We start from the raw sequence: 23522 nt of genomic DNA on the forward strand, positions 1-23522 counted from the left end.
ACCACCACCTCCACGGAGCCACAGAGGGCCCTGTGACTTGGCCAAGGCTGACACTGTTCACACTGGTGGGAGAGCAGAGCAAGTGCAAAGTCCAAAGGGGGAATAAATTTGGAGAGTCCAAGAAAGGGGATGGTGTGCAGGGCGGCCAGACTACTGCAAGTGGGGAGGGCGGCCTCACTTTCCACAGGGACCTGGGACTCCAGCCTGTAGAGAAAGGAAAGCCATCTAGGGCTTTAAGCAGGGAAGCAGCAGGCTCCCGTGGTTGTCAGGCCTGATGATGGGCCCAGGCTCTTTCTAATATACCACACTGACTACCGACATGGCCTCTGTCATCCAAGGCTGACTTCACAGTTCGTTCAGCTCGGCCAATGTGTTTTAATTTGACCTGTAACTGAAGGAGAGACTAGCCAGCTACAGCCCTAGGTTTTTCTCCCCGAATTTTATCATCTTGTCTGAGAATCTGCATATTTACAAAAGGCCTATTTAGATGTAGCTCAGGGGGTAGAGTGCTTGCCCAGAATGTGTAAAGCTCTGGCTTTGGGCCCTAGCACTATATACACCAGGTGTGGTGGCACAAGCCTATCATCTTCACACTTGGAAGGCAGAATCTGGAAGGCTCTGAACTTGGTTACATAGCAACTTTGAGGCCAGCCTGGGGCTACAAGAGACTCTCTCTGTCTAAATATGCAAAATTAAAAGGGACCAGTGCATCCTTGAGGGACACAAGCCATCCTTCACTGCACTCAGTGGGTTTGACTGAGTTTTTCTAGGTCTACAGCACGTTCCTCTTTTATACCAATCTTGTAAGAGTAGGTTGATCTGAGATCTCAAACTCACATTTCTGCTCAGTGCCTAAAGTCAGTTCTGGACTTTATGAGATGACGTGCCCTTGGCTGTCACACAGAGCAGTAGATCCTGCTTCATTTGATGAGCAAGTCTGTGCTCGCCACTCAGATCTCACTGGAACAACTGCCTTTCCGGTAGAGCCACCGCTGCCCACCTGACCCAAGTCAGTTTATCCCTTTCAGCTGTCTGAGCGGTTTGTACCTGTGTGGGTACGTGCACACGTACGTGTGGAGGTCAACGGTGAATTTCTTCCGTTACTGTCCCCAACCTTATTCTATTTCTTTATTTGAGCACTAAACTTGGAGCTCCAGGAACAGTCAGAAGGGGACATGACTTTTCTGGCCCTATTCTCTCCCTTTCTTCTTGGCACCTGCACAGCACTCAGGAAAGGGGCCTCACCATGCCAAGATGTTCATAAAAATGCCCCATGAAGTTAGTTCCTTAAATGACTCCAAAAATACAAGTTGGAACTTTAGGAGAACATCAAAAAGGGTGGGTCGGGCAGATGGTTAAAAATGTTTTCAGAGTGTGACAAGAGAGGAAATACAACACTCCCCCGAGCCCCCACCCCACCCCGCAAAGGCAGTGCTCTCCGAGCCCACAGGACCACACGGAGGTGCGTGCCAGTATGTACAACAGCAGCTCTCTAGCCACAACAGAAAAATTGTGTTTGGCTTGGAAAAGGAAGAAAAAGAACTTTCCCCGCCTCTCCTTGAAGAATAAAGCCCTTTTTTACAACGGCCGCTCTCGTCTCCTGATAAGTGCCATGGCATGCAGAGCTGGCAGTGCCCGGGGTGGGAGGTTGTCCATTTACTCCCAGCAGCTGAAGCCACTCAAATCCCCCAGGGAAGATCACTGCTCTGTGTGATACACACCGTCCGCTGGATGAACTCGAGCTTGGTCATTTGGATTTTGTGTTGTTTTGTTTTCATTGTAGTGAAGGATATCACACACACAAAAAAAGTCAAGTCAGCTGGAAAGGAGGAAATAAAGGCTCCACAGTAAATTAGATTGGGGGTGGTCTACAAGGGTATAGGAAGAGACATGCATCCTGGCCACACCACGATCCGGCCACCCCTTCCCAGGACAAGAACACTGAGTGGTCACTGTCTTACCTCTTCCGCAGTGACCATGGCAATCACGTTCACTCCCTGCTCCCACACCATCTGCCAGAAGTCGTGGCACGTGTGTGGCAGGGGCCCCTGAGTTGCAATGTAGTGCCATTCTGCCCCACTAACCACCACCTGTAAGCCAAGGAAAGTATCAGTAAGTGAACCCCAGCTGGATGGTCATCCTGTGACTACCAGCTGGGTGGAGACCCTCAACCATAAGATTTTTGGACCAAGTATATTAGTGCAATTATCAAAAACCTTAAGGCTGTGAACATAAGTGAGATGCTCTTGCATCAAAACATTTTTTGCTCAGCAAGCCTGTCAAAACATATCTACTTGACCTTATTTTTCTGCAACACACAATATATGCAAACTAATACACATTTAAAAAATACACATAGGCTGAAGAGATGGCTCAGTGGGAAAAGTGCCTGCCTCGTAAGTGTGAGACCTGAGTTCAATCCCTGGCACCTATATAAAGGCCAGGCACAGTGGTACCCTCCTATAATCCCAGCACTGGGGAGGTAGAGATAGGAGGGTCCCGGGGACTCACTGGCTAATCAGCCTAGCGGAAACTACCAGCTCCAGGTTCAGTGACAGGCCCTATCACAAAAATAAGGTAGAGGGGCTGGTGAAATTGTTCAGACAGTGAAGGCACTTGCTACCAAGTCTGATAACCTGAGTTTGATCCCTAGGACTTGCTACCAAGTCTGATGACCTGAGTTTGATCCCTAGGACCTACATGGTGGAAGGAAAGAACCAACTCCTGTGAGTTTTTCTATTCCACATGCATTCACAGACCCAGAACACACATTAAGTAAATAAAGTGGGTTTGTTGTTTTCTTTCTTTTGTCTTTTTGAGACAGGGTCTCCCTATAGCCCCAGCTGGCCTGGAACTCACCATGTAGATCAGGCTGGCCTCGAACTCACAGAGATCCCTTCCTCTGCCTCCCGAGTGCTGGGATTAAAGAAGTGCTCTACCATGTCCCACATACAGTGGCAGATAATACCAACGTCACCTTTGACCTCCACGTATACACACATGGGGGGGGCATGTACACATACCGTGCGTGCACAAACATACAACATATTCACAAAAATACATACACAAACATAGATGCTCAGAAACACAATAGTATATGGGTATACTATGTATAAATTAACAGAATTTGTTATGAAAACAATAATTATACTCAGTATGTTCAGTGTAATCTGATGCTGTGTTCTTTATTCCATATTTTATTAAAGCACATACAATTATGACCATTTAATCAGTTTCACAACCACTACTGGGCTGTGATTCCGTTGAAGAACACAGTTCTGTTGCATCCTTTCTGTAGTAATAATAATATTAATAATAATGATGATGATAATAACAACATCCCTTTGGAGAATTCCTTCCTCCTGCGGACCTGCCATGAAGCACGCCACAGCCGCTACTGTTCCTGCAGCTCTGGGTCCCACACACGATGGGGACGTGCCAACAGCACAAGATGATCGGCAGCCTCCCCTGGTGCATCCCGGCACCCAAATCAATTACCACGTGTCCTGTGACACATTCAGACCACGAGGTCCTTCGCCTCCAGTAGCTCAGAATGACTGTGGTGTTGCAGCTGTCAACATGGCTGCAGCCACGAATGAGAGGTTGGACTTAAAGCGCATGGTCTTCAGTGGCCTCTGAAGGAACCCTTCCTTCTTACCTCCCTCTAGCATTCCTGTGCCTTGATGCTGCAAAGACAGGCCTCTTTACACATTCATGCAATGCAGACCTCCAGAGAGTTCTAGAAGCAATTACTGTTGTTTGAAGCTTTCCCCCTCATTTATTTTATGAAACTATATACTAACTTCATTCAAACAAAAACAATGTCAGTTATTGTCTCATTATATAGACATGTTTAGGTCAAAGCTGGCAAGAAAAATCCATTTAACAAGTACTGCTGGGAGAAAACATTCATAGATTCACTGGCTAAGAGTTTGGTTTGTCTGTGGAATTGTGATTTTAAACATTAGCCTTTCTGGCACCCAACATATAGGAACCATCAGTCCTCTCAGAGAACACCACTGCCTGGGGCCCTTTAGCATCGTCCAAGTATTGACAGGAGGGTATTAAAAGCTGCATTAGAAACAAACAACCAGTGTTACCGAGGTAGAGTCACAGATGGGATTCTACCTCTGGAGCAAATAAATCTCTCTTCTATGTTAACGGCTGCCTGGAACCCAGGAGAGAAAACAACTGCGAAACACACAACTCAGTCCCAAAAACACAAGGACAAGTTTCAACAAGCTCTGTGGATCTATGAAATGCACCCCCATCTATGCCTGATCCACAAAATGAAATGCAGGCCTCAGAGAACGCTGCAGAAGGGATGGCATCTTGGGTAACAACACCCGACAGGCACCATCTATGCAGAGTGACAGCTGTTTCCAGAGAGCAGATGGAGAATGGGGAAGAGACTTGGCGGAGGGAAGAGGCCAGGAGGGTGTCACTCTGTAAGAGTTTCACAGGCACTCTGTGGAAGCAGCTGCGTCACCCGCGTCTTTGATATGTTACTCTGCCCGTTATATTGTAATCTAAGAATGTCACTCTTTACTTAAGAGTTCCCTGGCCTCCATTATTTTATTGTTTTTGTTTTCATTCTCAAAAATGAGAGCAAAAACGCCTGTTACCAATACACATACACAGGTGCTATCTGTTCCCCGTGTAAAAAAAATGCCATACTCTTCATACCCTATATGGAAAATGCTTGTAAGTGGTACACGAGTCAGGTACCCAACCACACTTTGAAAGGGTCAAAGGAACCTTCTAATAGAATAATAATTCTGCTACAGCTGAAAAGTCCAATGAGGAAATGAAATAATACTCAAGTCTGGAATCAGGAGTCCAAGGCAACGCATCACAAGAGATTAGGTGAATCCTGTGTTGCCTGTATTGCTTAAAAACTTCTTGTACCAACGGACTTACCAATATCATTCAAACACATTCTCAGACTTCCAGCTTCAGAGTCATGGTCTAAGGAAATCTTTCACCGTAGGCACCCACGTGCCCAAAGCTCTGAATGCTAGCTGAGCTATAAGATATGAAGGTACGAAGTATTTGAAATACTAATTGAAATCTTACTCACTGGGGGCTCAAGAGACTGTTCAACAGTTAAGAGCACTGGCTGCTCCTGCAGAGGACCAGGGTTTGGTTCCCATCATCCATGTGGCAGCCCACAACTGCCTGTAACTCCAGCTCCAGGCGACCCAATACCCTCTTCTTGACTCCTTGAGCACCAGGCATGCACGTGGTACACACACATACATGCAGACACACACTCATACACATAAAATCAAAATAAGTCTTTAAAAAAAGAAACCTCACACACCCATTTACTGACCAATGTGGCAAGTCTTTAGACTCAAGATGAGCCACGATGTAATCATGGTTTGTGTGTAAATTTCTCCACTCTCAAAAGAGCACTAAAAATTGGGGCTTTAAGGTGAATTGCCCATAGAATTAGAAAGAAGAGACAACAGTTTCTGTTGCTATTGAACAGGATTAAAACCATCGATGACAACAAAACCTGTGGCTGTCCCAAAAGCCACAAACCAAACAGGACAATCCCATTCCCCACAGTTTAGTATCAGAGAGCACAGGCTCAGTCCTCTGTGATGAGTATGCATCAGGAGGAGCAGACCTCAGTTTCCCCTGAGACTAACAGACTCAAGTTCCCTCTGCAAGGACCAGCATCCCTTCCAGAGACTAAGCCATCAGCACTCAAACCATTCTTTAAGGGGCTGGGGGCACGCCTAGAGGCACAGCTGTGGCCTTGACAGGTACTCTCCCTGGGTCTTTTCCTTGGGCCCAGCAGCCCCCAGTACACCTCCCCATGCGCCCTGCCACGCACCTTGATGTGGGAAGCATTGATGTAGCCCGTGTTGTTCTCTTTGGTTGGGATGAGCTCTACGCGATTCTCCTCGTAAGGGACGACTTCCCGGATGCGGCTGCGCTCAGCGTTTTCTGGTAAAGCTGCAGTGTTGAAAACACCATTGGCCTTTTTGTTTGGGACCTGCTCATACTCTGTGAACACCATTCCGTCTTCCAGCTTCTTCTTCAGGGTTCTGAGCTGCAAGAGAAGTGAATCCATCATCAGCGCTCCGAATCTCAGTGGAGCAAGCAGACCTGCTTCAGTATTCACAGAGCTGGGGATTCAGGATGGGTAGCTAATATTGTAATTGATCATTTGGTCACATCACTAACCATGCTGCTCGTTTCTGTTGTTTGACAACCATTTCACTTCGAATTCATGCTATAAACTGACATCTGCAAAGACAGGTTAAAGCTGAAATTCAAAAGCAATACTTTCACTAACACCTGTTTAAAAAAGAAGAGTGTTCATCTTAACCAGCCAAACAGCCCTTCCCCACTCTCACAGCACTTTCTACTGAACTAGATTTTAAGACGATGTGGTCCACAGCTGTAGAACTCTGAGGATTAACCCACATAACACCCTACTTGTTCTGTTTTTTTTTTTTTTTTGGCTGAATGACTAATTTCAATTACATGGTCCTAATTGGAAGAATGTCCTTTCTGACCCTAAAATCATTCTAGTAAATACCTGAAAATGTTATTCATACCACATTAAACTTAGACAACTAGTTTCTGGACCCCCTAGCAGCAAGCCTGGGGGAGAGACCCACACAAGCCCAGCACCTAGGGGGCAACTTCTCCACCTCTACAACCCCAAACCATAGCTATGACAATGCATCAATCGAATGACTATAAATCAGTATCATCTTAGAGCCATGGAAGGGACAACAAGAGCCCTAAAACCCCTTGGGCTAAGATGCCCGCTTCCTAGGAAATGACAGTTACTCACAAAAAATCGTTTAATTTTCTCATTTTACGAACTATAGAAATGATTCCTGAAAGTATAGCCTTAATTTTCTCATTTTATAAAAAATAGAAATATCAGCCAGGTGTGGTAGCATACACATCTTTAGTCCCAGCAATTGGGAGGCAGACGGATCTCTGTGAGATCAAGGCCAGCCTGATCTCTATAGCAAGTCAAAAAATAGAAATATCAGCCAGGTGTGGTAGCATACACACCTTTAGTCCCAGCAATTGGGAGGCAGAGGCAGACGGATCTCTGTGAGATCAAGGCCAGCCTGATCTCTATAGCAAGTTCCAGGCCAGCTGGGGCTACAGGGAGACCCTATCTCCAAAGGGGAGGAAAAAAGAAAAAAACCAAGTTTTCTGCTCTTATAGAAACATGATTTAACTGCAAAAGGCAAAGACTTTTTTTCTTTTGAGATGGTCTTACTATGTAACCCTAGTCAGCCTGGAACTCACAGTACGGATGAGGTTGGCCTACAACTTACTGATTACTGGGATCAAAGGTGAGCCCCATCACACCCAAGAGAATGAAGACTTTTAATATTTCCCCCATCATTCTTCAGCACATATCAAATTAGTACAACTTTGAATTGTGTGAGGCAAACAAATAATCAAGTAAGAAAGTTTGCAACTGTCCTTAATAAATACCAAATTACATATATGTATGTGTGAATAATGAATTGTTATAAAATAAATGTCTTATGATTTAAAAAAAAAAAAAAAGGAAAGAAATTGACTGGGCCAAGGTTGTATAGGCTGTTTAGAGAATGGTCTCTTTTTTTAACACTTTTTGGGGGGTGAGAAAGGCAGGCTATATGGAGGTCAGAGGACAATTTGTAGGAGTTTCCTCCTACCTGGATCTCTCCTCCCAGCAAGTCAAGTTCCAGGAATTAAACTGAGGTCATCTGTCAGGCTTGGCAGCAAGTTCCCTGACACTGAACCATCTGGCCAGCCCTGGGGCAAGTCTTCTTAATCATGATCAATAACCCAACTTGATTAAGTGTGGAGACCAGAGTGAAGAAACACGAGATGTCGGGAAGGTTTGGTTTTAATACAACATACTTGGACCAGATCGTCTTCACCTCAGATTGAAGAATTAACCTATGAGGCAAACCGCACCTGCATGTCTAGGCGCAGCTCTGGAATCCAGAGAGCACAGAGAACGAGTCACCTGACAAGCCCTGCACTTACCCTCTCGTCTATGGGAACTCGGGTGGCATCATGTCGACTGTCTTCCCGCCCCGAGACCCGGGCCACCGAGAGCCCATTCAACGCTGCCAACATCAGCGGCCTCTTCTGTGCCTCCAGGCCCGCCATCTTCTGCTTCTCCAGATTCTTTCAGCAAGAAAAGACACGTTCTCATTGTTTATAATTCCAGTGGAAGGTTGGAATGCGTTTTAATCTCCCCAAACCTGTAACTCCCCAGCCAAGGAATGCAGACACTCACCAATTCACAGGGCAAATTCAAACACAGTCTTTCCATGATCCCCACCATGCCCAGGGAAGCCAGTTCCTACAGGACCCTTGAGCTTTTATTCTTCACTCATTTATTCATTAGAAAGATTAAAAAACAGACTCCCTAACACATAAGCCTTGCCAGGGCTTTGCAAAAGAATAAAAAAGGGGGTTCATGTAAAATACTCTGAAGGTAAGGACTGAAACAGATAAAGAGAACAGAAAAAGAATTCCGTGAGTAAATTGATCCAATCACAAGGGAAGGCCTTTCACACCACTAAATGGTATAAAACTTGTCAGTTGCCACAGTGACTAAATGTAAGAGGATGGTCTGACTACGTTTAAACCTCAGGGGCTCAGACTGAAGAGCTCATGCTTGTTTTTGTCCCTCAGACACCTGCTCTGCTAGTCCCAGAAGAGCAGCTGATATCTGAGCAAAGTTCCCGCCACCAGAGCTTGGTCATGAAAGATGAACCAACACGTCTTCACCCTTCACCGCTCCACCCAGGTTGTCCAAAGGCAGCACCACCTCCGTGGTTCCTAGGAACTACCGTCCACCACTGGAGGGACTGTTATCGGGGAGCATGAATTTGGTCAGCTCTCTTCTCTCCCTCACCTCTGGCCTGGACCTGAGCAGTCAGGGCTGGATGCTGAGTCCACTGCTAGGTATCCCTGTATCCTTGGGACCAACAGAGCTGTGAAAACTCTCCCTGCTGACTTCTGACTGCCCACTGTGGGCATCTCCTGAAAATCATTTTGTCTTAGACATTCTGGGAAGAAAAGAGGGATTTCACTAAACACAGTACCAGGTGAGTTTGAAAGAGATGAACAGTCTGATGGAGACTGAAGCAAAACCAATCTGCAGATTCCTTTGACGGCCAAAGCTGAAGCAGTGGCCTGGTTTCATTTATCAGTTTACTCCCCAGGTAGTGCTTTGACAGAGCCATGGTGCTGGTAAGCCACATAGACTAGGTGGATGAGTCTTTCTGGGGGTGGCAGGGCAACCTTACATGGGCCTCACTCACGATGTCACCCAGGATGGGCAGGAAGCCTCAGTGAGGGATGTTACCAACAGGACACCTGTCACCTGTCAGGCTGACCCAGGGGCAACCAAGGGCACGTCCCAAAGGAAGGTGAGCTATGAAAGTAGGGCGGCTGAAGGGCATCTGTGGGTCCCCAGCTAGGAGGAACCTCCAAGAACAGCTCTGGCATCTCCATGCCAGGCAACGCCTGAGGGATGACTTTGGATGTAAGTTTCTGGTCTCTGTTTGCTTATTAGGTTTCGTGAAAGGTAATTTTCTCTCATCCCCTCTTCTCACTGGAATTTTGGAATGTTTCAAAGGTTCCGTTTTGGTTTGGTTTTTGTGACACTGGGTCTTACTATGAAGCTGCGGCTGGCCTCAGACTTGCAGCAATCCTCCTGCCTCTGCCTCCAGAGGGCTGGGCTTGTCATTCTTGGTAAAGGCTCACTGCCCACCTAGGAAGAACTGGATGTTGCGATCAGTGAACTAAGCCTCTTAGTGTGTGGACGGACGCTCACTCATCCCATCGGCTTTTCACTGGGGACAAAAATCAGACACTGGAGAATCTAAGCTAGCATTCTCTGCTCTCCGCACCTTGGCTAGGGGCTGGAGGCCGGAAGAGTCTTCAAGGTGGCGTAGGAGAGGAGCCATAACGGCAGCATCCCGAACCACCACCACACCAACAAGCAACAGAGAATGGGGAACACTGCCTGGAGGGCAAATTCTCACCGTACCTGCCCCTTCCACCTGTTTCCACTGTCTCGAGGCTTCTCTAGTCTAGGGGGTCTAGAACAGCTGTAGCAGTGTCCTCTCCCACACTCGCCCAGCATGTGGGCCACAGCAGAGGAATGTCCAAGCTGTGTGCTCCTGCCCAGGCCAGCGGGTGAGACTACTCACTCAAGACAGACTCATCTTGGGTGTTGGAGTCACTGGCACATCTGCCACTGTGCTTGGCCTACTAATGTTCTCTGAAGTCAGGACACTGACCAAGGGTAGTACTCTTTGAACTCCTAAGCACGTGAGGCTGGGTGCGAGGGCATGATGAAGACAGGCAGGAAGGCACGGGGCAGTCACACTCCTAAGCTACAAGCTAACGGGTAAAGTCTGCCACTTGCTAGGATGCACACAGCATGTGGGTGAGAACAGCAAAAGATGACTGTTCCTTTACCTCAGTGTGGGATGCTCCAGGCTGGGGACCCAGACCATGATTCCAGCTACAGGCTGTTTGTTTATTATGGGTAACAAGAGAAGAGGAAGTATGGCCAGGATGAGGTTACAGAACCATGTGGACATCATTAAGTATCAACTTGGCAGGGCAACAGCAGAGCTGAATGCTTACACTAATGGGTTCTTAAAGTGAGGCCCCTTTTAAGAGGCCTGGGGACAAGAAGGTCAGGAAAATCTCTTTATAGAAATGAATTGCTTTTTTTCCCCACTTGAGGAAAGCTGTTATCTCACGGCACCCACTCTTGTATTTTACTCCAACCCCAGACGAAAGTTTTTTGGTGGTTTTTGTTTTGTTTGCTTGCCAGGGGTACTGGTTACGAACGTCACAATTTCTATGTACTGACTCTCGTGACTACCCTACTGAAGGCCAGAATTGTGGGGCTGAGTCTCCTTTAGGCTTTTCTAAACTAACAAGGATGTGCCTTTCGTCTCTGGACCCAGGAGCACAGCTTCCAGAGAACATCGGCCCTCGAGTGTACTGACCTCCACCAGAGCAAATGCAACCTTAAAAGTCTTCCTGAGTTCCCAAAAGAAGGCTGGCTACCTGACAGCGCAGCTGGCTACTGACAGCACATCTGTGAGAGTTGGAAAATGTGCCAATCAAGGCTCAAGTAGCTATATAATTAAAGGATTTTGTTAAAGAGGTGAAGGTTTCCAGGGAAAGCCATAGTGAAGGTTTTTCTTCTTGTTTGTTTTAGCAGCAACTACAAGCCAACGTTGTTCTTATTAACGAGAGATGTTTATTTTGTTGTTTTACACACAGCTGTTACATATAGTCTTGCTCTAACAACAGCACTGAACTTCTAGGCTGTACACATCCTAATGAAGGGTTATTTGCAACTCTAACACTGCAGCATGTCTTCAAATGTAGTATGTTTAGATGTACAATGTGTGTGTACATGTGTGTGAACTGTTCACAGAATAACTCTGATGGAGAACTGACACTCAGTAGTAAAGTAAGTTATTCGATTACTAGAATGTTCTTGACTTTGTGGTAATCATCATTGAGAGAAAATCTGAATATAAAGCCGGGCTTGTGACAATCCAGACAATGTGACAAGCTACTTTGACATGCAGAACTACACAGAAGGCATGTTCTGTGGAGTTATTGTCTTTTTATTATGTAATCGGGGGAGGAGGGAAGAAATGCTTGGTTGCCCTCAAAAATATAAAACAAAACAAAGTAATAACCAAAAGCATTAGGAGATGTAGGGAGGCAAGTCTCTACCTGCTCACATAACTGGAAGTTTGAGTCCTCCATTAGCAACAAGACACTGGGCCTGGTAACACTCTAACTCAGTTCCAACACTTAGTACCACGTCCACCTGACAAAAGTCATAAATGAACATGGAATGGAAGGTGTTATCTGAAAGGACAAACCCAGTATCTGGTGACATCGCTACTCCCCACTGTAATGCCCACTACCGTTTAAAACCCGACATGCTCCCTGAAGCCTCCCTCCTCAAGGCTTCCAGCTCCTGTGCTCCCTGCCATCAAGGCCCTGGTGGGGACACTCACCCTAATCATCATTTCTCTCTCTATAATGCTGTCCTCCAGGGAGAACATCTCTGACACGGGCCTCTCCTTCACAGGTTCTTTCTTGACCCGCTCCTTCACGCTGGTCAGGTCAGGCTCCGAGATGGAGGGGCCCAGAGAGGCCCCGTTGATGGCCAGCTGCTCAGTCCGGGAGACACTGAGGGCCTTGGGGGGCCCGTGCCTCAGCACCCTGGCCCTGGCTGCAGCAGGAAGGAGGGTCCCCTGGTCTTGCCTCAGTGCCCCGTTGCTGACACTCTTCCTTGGCCCAGGGTACTCAGGCGGGGGCCTGTTGGGAATCCTAGCTAGGGCGGCCTGCAGCTGGGCACTGTACTCCACCTTCTCCTGCAGCGCAGGGATGCGGGGCATGGCCTCGGGGGCCTCCTCCTCCTCCTCCTCGCTCTCGCTGCTGTGGATCAGCATGGTGGCATCTGAGAACGTCTTCTTGTGGTGATACTGAGGGAGTCCGTGCAGTTCATGACCACCTGCCTCCTCGGGCGGGCCCTGCTCCCGAAGCGTGTTACGACGAGCCATGGGGATGTTGAGTGACTTCAGAGTCATGGCTTCCATGCCCCGCACCATACTGTTCATCACCTCCAGGCTGTGGCGCTTGTTCACCGTGCCGTGGTGCTTGGTGGTGGCCGTAAGGGGCTCGCTCACCTCCTGCAGAGACTGATGGACCACGGGAGAGCTGTCCTCCTGGAAGGTCTTCACAGACAGCTGGACCTTCCGTGTCACCAGGTCAGGGCTGCTGCCGCTGACATACTTATGGCGGTGGCTGGCAAGGTCTGGGGTGCTGGTGGCAGGACGGGGCCGAGGGTAGGGTGGCGGTGGCCTGAAGAGATAGTTCTTGAGCATGTGCGCTGTACTGTAGCTGTGAGTCCCTTGGAGCTGCATGTTGGCCAGCTCTGGAGTGCTCACTGTGTGTGAGATGGCACTGGCCCCCGGCTTGCTGGGCACCATGTTGTTCTTGGGGTTCATCTGGTCGGATGGACTAACAAGTTTGTGACCATAGCTCCCCTGGGGCATATACGAGACAGTGTACGGATGCCGCTCCCGCATCTCGGGCTGGCTGTACACCAGCTCCTCCGGCTGGTTGTAGGCGTGGGTATTGATGATGTTTAGGTTGCGCAGAGACTGGCTGTGGCTGTCTGCATGCATCAGCCCCCTCTTCATCTGCCGCATGACTGTCTCGTAATCTGGGGTAGGCCTGTAGGATGGCACGATGATGGCACTGTGCCGGTGGCTGGGGATGTAGTCGGCGTGCATGATGTCGCTCCCGGGGATGCTGAGGTTGGAGGACACGGGAGAAGCCTGGATGAAGCTTTGCGAGCAGCTGAGGGAGTTGACACTGTGAACGCTGCACACGCTGCCATTGGTGATCGTACCATTTAAGTAATTTAAGTCCAGGCTGTTGTGAGAATTGCAATACAAGGCTTCTTCATTCCCATGGAAGATGCTGTCTGCAGGAAGTGAAACAGAGGAGTGTGAACCATCACACCACCCCGGGGTGACAACTTAAATAAACCATAAAAAGTGAAGCCCCACGACCCCCACCCCCGAGTATGCCACAGAAGAGCTGGCATCCTGGATGAAGATCTCTGTGTAAAGAACACATTACAGAGCACCAAAAAGAAGTGCGTAAAAGGGGGCTGCCAGGTCCATTTTCGATTTTGCCGTAATAGGACCCCAACATGCATTCCTGAAGCCCCCCAAGCCCCATCTTTGGAGTCAATTCCAGTAAAAATGAAAGACAGTCAAAAGAAAAACCTAAACAGCTACAAAAATGGATTTTTAAAACCCACGTTCACATATGTATATGCATGTTTGCATGTGTGTGGGTGCATGTACGTGTGTGTATGCCTCAGGTTCATATCAGGAATCATCCTTCATTGCTCTTCTACTTGATTCAATGAGGCAGGGTTCTGTCAGTCACACTCTGAGCTGGTCAATATGGACGGTCTTTCCAGCCAAGCCTTCTAAGGGGGGGCTCTGTGCTCACCCAGCATTCATGCGGGTTCTGGGCTTCCAAACTCTGGTCTTCAAGCTTGCACTGCAAGTGCCTTAGCTACTGACTATCTCCCAAGAGCTACAAAAGCCAGTTTTCTAAAGTAGGGCCAACTCCCAGCGTCTAGTGTTCCTCTCGTGCGTTCAAAGGCACCCCAGACCAGACTTGTGCCAATACGCTGAACTACAGCCACAGTGTCTCCCGAGCAGAGGGAGACGAAGGAAAGATTCAAAACAGAATGGTGATTAGACGCTTCCACCTTGGGCTGGAGAGACGCTCAGGGCTCAAGAGCGCTGGCCGCTCTTACAGAGGTCCTGGGTTTGCTTTCTAGCACCTACATGGTGGCTCAAAACCATGTGTAACTCCATTTCCATGAGATCTGAACCACCCTCTGGCCTCCGTGGGCACCAGGCACACTGTGGTACATACATGCAGGCAAACACTCATACAGTAAAATAAAGATGAGTAAATCTTTAAAAACATCCGATTGTCAGAAAAGGAGGTGTGGACACAAGTGATCCACAAATGCAAAGAAATGTGGAGAACGGAGATCAAGGCGTGAGTGGCCGCCCACCACCAGTGGGGTCTGGCCCTCTGCTCCCGATGGGCCGCAACACTGCCAGGCTGCTTATAAAATATACCTGGTACTACACGGTCTTGCCTTAGATTTTGTGCTTAAACTTTCAAATTGCAGGGGCTTCAGAATAGTCCCCGAGGAGCAGGTCACAGACATTTGTAACTCATTTAATATGCCAGCACCCAAGTTTTCAATCATCTCCTTTTGAAATGTGGTCAGTACACTAATGAAAAGTGATGAGCTTGGCTGGGGAGATGGCTCAGTTGGTAAAGTACCTGCTTCATAGGCACGCGGACCTGATATCGGAGCCTCACCTATGTAAAAATGCTGAGCGTTATCACTCGCACCTGTAACCCCAGTGTTGGGGGCAGAGACAGGCGGGTTTCCAGAGCTCACTGGACAATCACTCTAGCTCACCAGTCAGTGCAGGGGTCAGTAGAGGACTGTTTCAAAAGGTAGAAACTGAAAGAAAGATGCCCAGCATGGACCTCTGGTCTCCATACATACATATACCACATACACACACACACACACACACACACGAGATGGGGGAGGTTCCTATCCAAATTCCACCCTTAACCACAGTCTCCCTGTTTCCATATCTAGAAAACAGAAACAGTAGCACCCTGGGCTTATTTTGAGGATTAAATGAGACACTACAGCAAGTCCTTAGATTGCTACCTCGTCTACACATTAGTTGTGTGTTGTCCACTGAGAAGGGGCCTGAGGGAAGATGAGGAAAAGCTGAAAGACGGCTGGGAGGTTTTTTTCTCAGTTATCACCACCACAAAGCTGCTCCAAGCTCCTGAGGCTGGCACTGAGGGTGGGTGCACTCGGGGGGGCTGGCACTGAGGGTGGGTGAACTCGGGGGGGCTGGCACTGAGGGTGGGTGCACTCGGGGGGGCTGGCCCATCACTCTCCAGCTTAGGCCCACTTGGAATTGGAGAAGACAAACAAGGAGGCGTCCACTGGTCACCTCCCTGGTCAGCCAAATCTGGGGGATTTTTCTTTTAGGCTCAGCTGATACACTAAGCCTTTCACAAATAAAGCTGCTGGCTGCCATCCCTTAGACAATGACAAAATTAAAGTGAAACCATCACCCTCACTTAGAAGCAGCTCCGTCACGGCTTCCCAATAGCAACCCTTTTGTTTTGCTGGGGGGTAGGGGGAGCACAATACCTTGTGAAGTGTGAGTTTCCGAGTAGTGCTCGCCGCACTGCACATGCATGGGAGGCAGGATGTATGGCTGCTGCCTTGGCTGCAACAGAGGAGACAGAGCTGGGGAAGCCACACCAACACTTGGGAGACTCTGAGGAGCCAGCCCAGGCAAGGATGCACACTGCAGCTGCTCTGCCTGCCCCCCGCCAAACCACCCCCATCCAAGTTCCCATCTTACAGTGACGCTATAGGAGAAACACTGGGGTGGGCTCAAGGTCAGAGAGAGGGGTGCATCTATTTACCATCACTCTCATGCACCTGCTGAGTTCTCTGGACCTTAACAAGTACAGTTAGAACGGGTAGATCATGATGAATAACCCATGTAAGAAAGAGCAAAGAGGAAAGCTACTTTGTTCTATTCAAGGCTGGCTCCCTCCTGGACCCACAAGCCCCTCGACGCAGCAGAGCCCATGACTCTAGTTCACAGCTCCACAGGATGCTCAACCAAGTCCAGGGGTCATGTTAAAGCTGGGCCCCATGGTGAATGTACACAGAAATCCAAAATATAGCACTTGTGAGGGTGTGGTCAAGGTGATGTACAACAAAGGTCAGACAGGGAATCTCACCCACCATCAACACCCTCCCCACCAAGGCAGGATCTTCCCTACTGACTCTTCAACATGGCCATTTAGCTCAGTTTGAAATGAACCACTTCCTGCTGTGGTAGAGGGTAAAACTTAAATATTTGATATGAGAGGAAAAAAAGAAAACCATGAAGTTTTCTAAGCCACTAAACCCTAAACAGGATGATCCAGCTCCTATTTCTATGAGCCTCATGGCTATTATTTAGTAGCACTGACTCAGAAGCCAGAGGCAGCAGCACATGCCTTTGATTCCAGCACTTATGAGGCGGGGGCAGACAGATCTCTGTGAGTTCAAGGCCAACCTGGTATACACAGTGAGATCTGGGTCAGACAGGGCTACACAGTGAGACCCTGTCTCAAAGGAATTGTTGATTCAGCAGAAAAAAGAGAATGCTTCATTGGCAGATACCAAGCCAGGAGCTGGACACTGGCAGGGTCCCAGTGTCTGTGCACCTTTTCACGGGCAGTCAGGGATGAGTGAATTCACACTTGTATCATTTCTGTAAAGCTCAGGCTCCAAACGCGTTGCAAAGCAGGTCATGAAAACAAGGGTTCTAAAATCTACAGGACTCAGAGGAGAAAGGAATTCCTACACGTCTAGGTGGATCGATCACCTTGAGACTTGCCATTTCAAAATACATTCTTTTTATTGTTAATACAAAATTCACCTAAAACATTCCGAAGTAGGACCATCAGTTTTAATGTTTTTTTTTAAAAAAACAAGAATTTGTATGGGACATGGAAACACAAGGCAAGGGGCCATGGCTCACTGTCTCCCCCAGCTTTTGTTTTTTTAACTCATGAAGTGATTCTATGAGCTGGCATACATATGAGGACAAAGGCAATGACAGCTAATCCTTCAAACATCACTTCTAGCTATGTTATTTAATCTCTTTTTTTTCTCTGGGGATGGGTGTTGGGGATGGAACCACCCACGGCCTCTCACCTCTCACACACGAGGCAAAGGCTCTACCACTGAGCTATGTCCCTACCTTTATTTCATTTCTATTTCAATCTATTATTCAACTTTTGCCAGATCTGTGAATATTGAAATAAGTTAAATGCCATAACATAGGCATCATAAGAGAAAGAGAGAAACAGAAATTGGCAAGGAAACCTGAAGACACTGGTCTCACGCCATGAGGAACTCTTGGCGAGTGGGTAGGATGAAGATGGAGCTCAGAATCAGGCTCCCTGGAGACATTCACCCAAGTAAGAAATGGGAGCTCTGCCTACATTTTCTCTGGATAATTTGGACACGAACAAATCCTAGGGTCGCCCGCAAACATGGCCCATCATTGGGGTTGATGGACACAAGCGAAACAGGATCTCAGTAAAGAAGACACTGAACGTACAAAGGAGAGGAGACCTGCGCCAGCAGAGACGGGAAGAATGAAGACATCAGAGCCACTAAGTGTCCTGGTACTCCAGGGAAGCACAGGGTGTCCTCCATCTCCAAATCAGAGGACCAGAAGGCAGGGACTGCATCACACTGACACCAGCAACAGCCACATGGACCCAGGAACTCCCATGTGGCTCAGCGCTAGAATCTAAGTTCGTGCCATATTTGGGCTTCAAAACTTATTAAAGGAGAAACTAAAGATGTGCTGGGGTGCACTGGACATGGAGAACACTTTGGTGCTCCTGTCTACCCACTCAAAGGAACTGTTCGCCAAGAAAAGTGAAAGGCCACAAGTCTGTTCTGTCTGTAAAATGTCAACCCTAAAATGACAGAATTGTGGCAAAATAAGCAGAAAATGTTAAGAAAAAACAAGTCCTCAGTCTCTTCTACTGCCCGAGTGACCCTCAAATATAACAGCCTAAGACAGAATTCACAGATGGAGAAAAGCTCATTCACATCACAAGGGAAATAGCTTTTTTACGTTTTGGTTGTCAGCCTTAGCCTTTAACAGCTGTGCTATACCTCCAGCGTGCGAAATAGCTTTTGTAAAAATATTAAAAGCAACTCAAAGTTGGGTGCAGTGTGGATCAGCTTAAACTACACTGGCTAATGACTGAAAATTCAAAAAGCGTCCCAACCATTGAAAATTCTGAGCCCATTAACTGGACTCATTCAACTGTCATTCAGTTAGGAAGCATTTTCTGACTAGTTGGTTAAACTCTGCTGTGGCAATGGACGCAGCAGAAACCCACAGAGCTCACAACTGAAGTCATGCAACCAGAGCAAATGAGCAAGTGCTGAAGACAAGCAGTGGGTGCAGACTGAGGCAGTGGGTGTAGACTGAGGCAGTGGGTGTAGACTGAGGTAGTGGGTGTAGACTGAGGGTGGGCAGTGGGTGCAGACTGAGGCAGTGGGTGCAGACTGACGCAGTGGGTGTAGACTGAGGCAGTGGGTGCAGACTGAGGCAGTGGGTGGAGACTGAGGCAGTGGGTGTAGACTGAGGTAGTGGGTGTAGACTGAGGGTGGTCAGTGCAGACTGAGGCAGTGGGTGCAGGCTGAGGCAGTGGGTGTAGACTGAGGCTGTGGGTGCCGACTGAGGCAGTGGGTGCAGACTGACGCAGTGGGGGCAGACTGAGGCCGTGGGGGTAGACTGAGGGTGGGCAGTGGGTGCAGACTGAGGCGGTGGGTGCAGACTGAGGCAGTGAGTGTAGACTGAGGCAGTGGGTATAGACTGAGGCAGTGGGTATAGACTGAGGCAGTGGGTATAGACTGAGGCAGTGGGTATAGACTGAGGCAGTGGGTATAGACTGAGGCAGTGGGTATAGACTGAGGCAGTGGGTATAGACTGAGGCAGTGGGTATAGACTGAGGCAGTGGGTATAGACTGAGGCAGTGGGTATAGACTGAGGCAGTGGGTATAGACTGAGGCAGTGGGTATAGACTGAGGCAGTGGGTATAGACTGAGGCAGTGGGTATAGACTGAGGCAGTGGGTATAGACTGAGGCAGTGGGTATAGACTGAGGCAGTGGGTATAGACTGAGGCAGTGGGTATAGACTGAGGCAGTGGGTATAGACTGAGGCAGTGGGTATAGACTGAGGCAGTGGGTATAGACTGAGGCAGTGGGTATAGACTGAGGCAGTGGGTATAGACTGAGGCAGTGGGTATAGACTGAGGCAGTGGGTATAGACTGAGGCAGTGGGTATAGACTGAGGCAGTGGGTATAGACTGAGGCAGTGGGTATAGACTGAGGCAGTGGGTATAGACTGAGGCAGTGGGTATAGACTGAGGCAGTGGGTATAGACTGAGGCAGTGGGTATAGACTGAGGCAGTGGGTATAGACTGAGGCAGTGGGTATAGACTGAGGCAGTGGGTATAGACTGAGGCAGTGGGTATAGACTGAGGCAGTGGGTATAGACTGAGGCAGTGGGTATAGACTGAGGCAGTGGGTATAGACTGAGGCAGTGGGTATAGACTGAGGCAGTGGGTATAGACTGAGGCAGTGGGTATAGACTGAGGCAGTGGGTATAGACTGAGGCAGTGGGTATAGACTGAGGCAGTGGGTATAGACTGAGGCAGTGGGTATAGACTGAGGCAGTGGGTATAGACTGAGGCAGTGGGTATAGACTGAGGCAGTGGGTATAGACTGAGGCAGTGGGTATAGACTGAGGCAGTGGGTATAGACTGAGGCAGTGGGTATAGACTGAGGCAGTGGGTATAGACTGAGGCAGTGGGTATAGACTGAGGCAGTGGGTATAGACTGAGGCAGTGGGTATAGACTGAGGCAGTGGGTATAGACTGAGGCAGTGGGTATAGACTGAGGCAGTGGGTATAGACTGAGGCAGTGGGTATAGACTGAGGCAGTGGGTATAGACTGAGGCAGTGGGTATAGACTGAGGCAGTGGGTATAGACTGAGGCAGTGGGTATAGACTGAGGCAGTGGGTATAGACTGAGGCAGTGGGTATAGACTGAGGCAGTGGGTATAGACTGAGGCAGTGGGTATAGACTGAGGCAGTGGGTATAGACTGAGGCAGTGGGTATAGACTGAGGCAGTGGGTATAGACTGAGGCAGTGGGTATAGACTGAGGCAGTGGGTATAGACTGAGGCAGTGGGTATAGACTGAGGCAGTGGGTATAGACTGAGGCAGTGGGTATAGACTGAGGCAGTGGGTATAGACTGAGGCAGTGGGTATAGACTGAGGCAGTGGGTATAGACTGAGGCAGTGGGTATAGACTGAGGCAGTGGGTATAGACTGAGGCAGTGGGTATAGACTGAGGCAGTGGGTATAGACTGAGGCAGTGGGTATAGACTGAGGCAGTGGGTATAGACTGAGGCAGTGGGTATAGACTGAGGCAGTGGGTATAGACTGAGGCAGTGGGTATAGACTGAGGCAGTGGGTATAGACTGAGGCAGTGGGTATAGACTGAGGCAGTGGGTATAGACTGAGGCAGTGGGTATAGACTGAGGCAGTGGGTATAGACTGAGGCAGTGGGTATAGACTGAGGCAGTGGGTATAGACTGAGGCAGTGGGTATAGACTGAGGCAGTGGGTGTAGACTGAGGCAGTGGGTATAGACTGAGGCAGTGGGTATAGACTGAGGCAGTGGGTATAGACTGAGGCAGTGGGTATAGACTGAGGCAGTGGGTATAGACTGAGGCAGTGGGTATAGACTGAGGCAGTGGGTATAGACTGAGGCAGTGGGTATAGACTGAGGCAGTGGGTGTAGACTGAGGTAGTGGGTATAGACTGAGGCAGTGGGTGCAGACTGAGGGTGGTCAGTGCAGGCTGAGGCAGTGGGTGTAGACTGAGGTACTGGGTGTAGACTAAGGGTAAAGATGGTCACTCTGGACCAGAATAAGACAGGGTCATCTTGAACGCTATGAGAAGGGAGGGGCCTGGATGGTACAGGGGACACAAAGGATTTCCCACACACCTCCGGCACGTGACTACTCTCAGCAAATCTCTCTGGCTCATGACATCCTAATCAACTCCCCTACAGCCATTAATACAACCCTACATCCCGACAGGGAGACCCATGACCAAGGGTTTGTTCTGTACATACCAGTGAGGACCGGCTCCAGGTGGGCTGGCGTCTGATAGGGGGTGGAGAATTTGACTGTCTACATGAAAATTGAAAAAAGAGCAACCATTATCACTGATCAGATACAAAAAAAATGAGAAAGACAGGGGAAGAGAGAATGGGAAATAGACAAGATACTGAGACTTATCTCCAAATACACACACCACTCACTTCTGGGCACAGATACTAAGCACAATCTTAATACCATTTTATTCTCATCACGCCCAGGGTGCTTGGCACATACAATGTTTCTGCAATGCTTTGCCCACTAATACTAAAAGAATGACACTTACCTCCAAAGAAATATTATGAGAGAAACAAACAAACAAAAGGGCTGGAAAACATCACCACCGCACACATTTCTAAAAACAATGTACACCGTGTGCCTGTGTTGTGTGCAAGATCTCTCATAATAAAAATATTTTCAAAGTGCTTCCAGTTAACATAAAATTGCAAAACAGAGAAAGTATTTTTCAGTGTGAGCCTATAAAGATAATACGTACTATAAATATTTTCAAAATTGCTTTTTTAAAACTCTCTGTCCTAGTACTAGGGGGTCAAAGCCAGTGCGTGCTCGGCAAGCACTCCATAACTGAGCTCTATATGCAGCCCAGGACCTCTTTACAGAGAGATCGACATGGCTTTAACAGCCACAACTCACAGAGGGGTGAGCACGATTGGGAACAGCATCAAGTCTTGAGAATGGATACTGCAGGACGCATGGGGTGCCCCGAATGCCAGTGTTTTCTCTGGCCCCCAACATTTAAATAACAAAATAAAACAACAAAACAAGATGCAGAATTCTCACCAGGGTAAAATAATTTCCTCAACTGAAGGGACTCTCTTATTTTGTGATCTCACCCATTCTACCTGGTTGGTAAAAGTATCTTTGCTCTGGTAGGACAGCAGGGAAAAAACCCAGTAAGGTTGGAATGTTTTTAACAACTGGACAAATGCAACATTATCAACCCCATGTGAAACATGTTCCTCCCACTCTTTCTCCCCAGGTCAAAGGCACAGGAATGAGATTCCTGGAGAGAAGGGTCCAGGTGACAAGTGCCAGGTGACTCTGCCAGGGCACACCTTAGGAGCGAGAGAGTAGAGAGCCCCGGAGAAGAAGGTAGTCCTCCTTCATGAAGAGGCTCAGAAAACTCTAGAGGGATGCTCTAGCCTTGAATTACATAGAGTTTAACATATATGTGGGGAGAGGTAAGGTTAGGAACCTCCAGAGCCCTCTTAGGATGAAAAAGGGCAGGGCTAGCACAGAAGAAATTCTTGTTGGTTTTCAGGATAATATGACGTTTACTGATACTAGAAAAGGCGACAAAAGAAATGCAAATACTTAGTAAACACAGCAGCGAAGCCATTTGCTGAGAAATAGTTAACAACAGAAGACTGTAGGGAAATCCTCCTCTCAAATGGGTTTTTAATCTACTCTACAGAAGTCAACTACAGAATTCTTGTTGACATCAAGGCCACCCTCCAAAGGTCAAGGGAAGAGCAGAACAGAACATGTATGTATGGCGTACATGTGACAACATGTGCATAAGAAGACATGCCATGTCCCAGCTCAGCCCTTCTGACCTACCTTTGCTAGCTTTGCTGGTGGGCCTAGACTAACAGATGTTCTTTTAGACCCAAGTGGTGACCAACTGGTGCCCGGTTTGAAAGAGCCTACACTGTATGGAGGGGCAAAAAGTCTGCCTTGACCTGGGGCTCCAGTTCTGAAAGCTGCCTTCTCCAGCGGCATCTGCCTCCCGGCAATATTCTGCCCCGCTTGGATGTACCCACTGTGGGAGTGGAAAGGCAGCTCGTCTCTCCATTTACATCCCTGATGCTCTTTGAATCAAAATTAAACACCTTGGGGGCCCAAGTGGCAAATGTGCTCTGCTGAGGAACAGTGTTTGAAGGCAACCAGAGTAAAGACAACAGAGTGGGCCCCCGGCACGCCATCTCCAAGGTCAGGCCACGAGGAAGTGCCCTCAATCAGATGCTGCTTTATCATCCTTATTTCCCCGCTAAATTAAAAAGACACACAGATGCATGCCATCTCGGAGTGCCTTCCAAATCCCCCTCTAATTAC

The 23522-nt window shown here is 48.2% G+C and overlaps 1 protein-coding gene across 1 annotated transcript in view; it reads right to left on the bottom strand.

The window, feature by feature from the left end:
• The window catches only part of Ptpn14 (protein tyrosine phosphatase non-receptor type 14), a 178422-nt gene that overhangs the window by 11939 nt on the left and 142961 nt on the right, over window positions 1-23522 (bottom strand). The window contains exons 11-16 of the mRNA XM_008824859.3: window positions 21422-21479; window positions 15836-15914; window positions 12057-13534; window positions 8026-8169; window positions 5846-6064; window positions 1962-2090 (exon numbers count right to left, since the gene is read on the bottom strand). Coding sequence (XP_008823081.1) covers window positions 1962-2090; window positions 5846-6064; window positions 8026-8169; window positions 12057-13534; window positions 15836-15914; window positions 21422-21479 — 2107 coding nt within the window. The remainder of the gene's footprint in view (window positions 1-1961; window positions 2091-5845; window positions 6065-8025; window positions 8170-12056; window positions 13535-15835; window positions 15915-21421; window positions 21480-23522) is intronic.

Source organism: Nannospalax galili, unplaced genomic scaffold (genome assembly GCF_000622305.1).
Source record: "Nannospalax galili isolate Female #2095 unplaced genomic scaffold, S.galili_v1.0 scaffold648, whole genome shotgun sequence".
Taxonomy (NCBI): Eukaryota; Metazoa; Chordata; class Mammalia; order Rodentia; family Spalacidae; genus Nannospalax; species Nannospalax galili.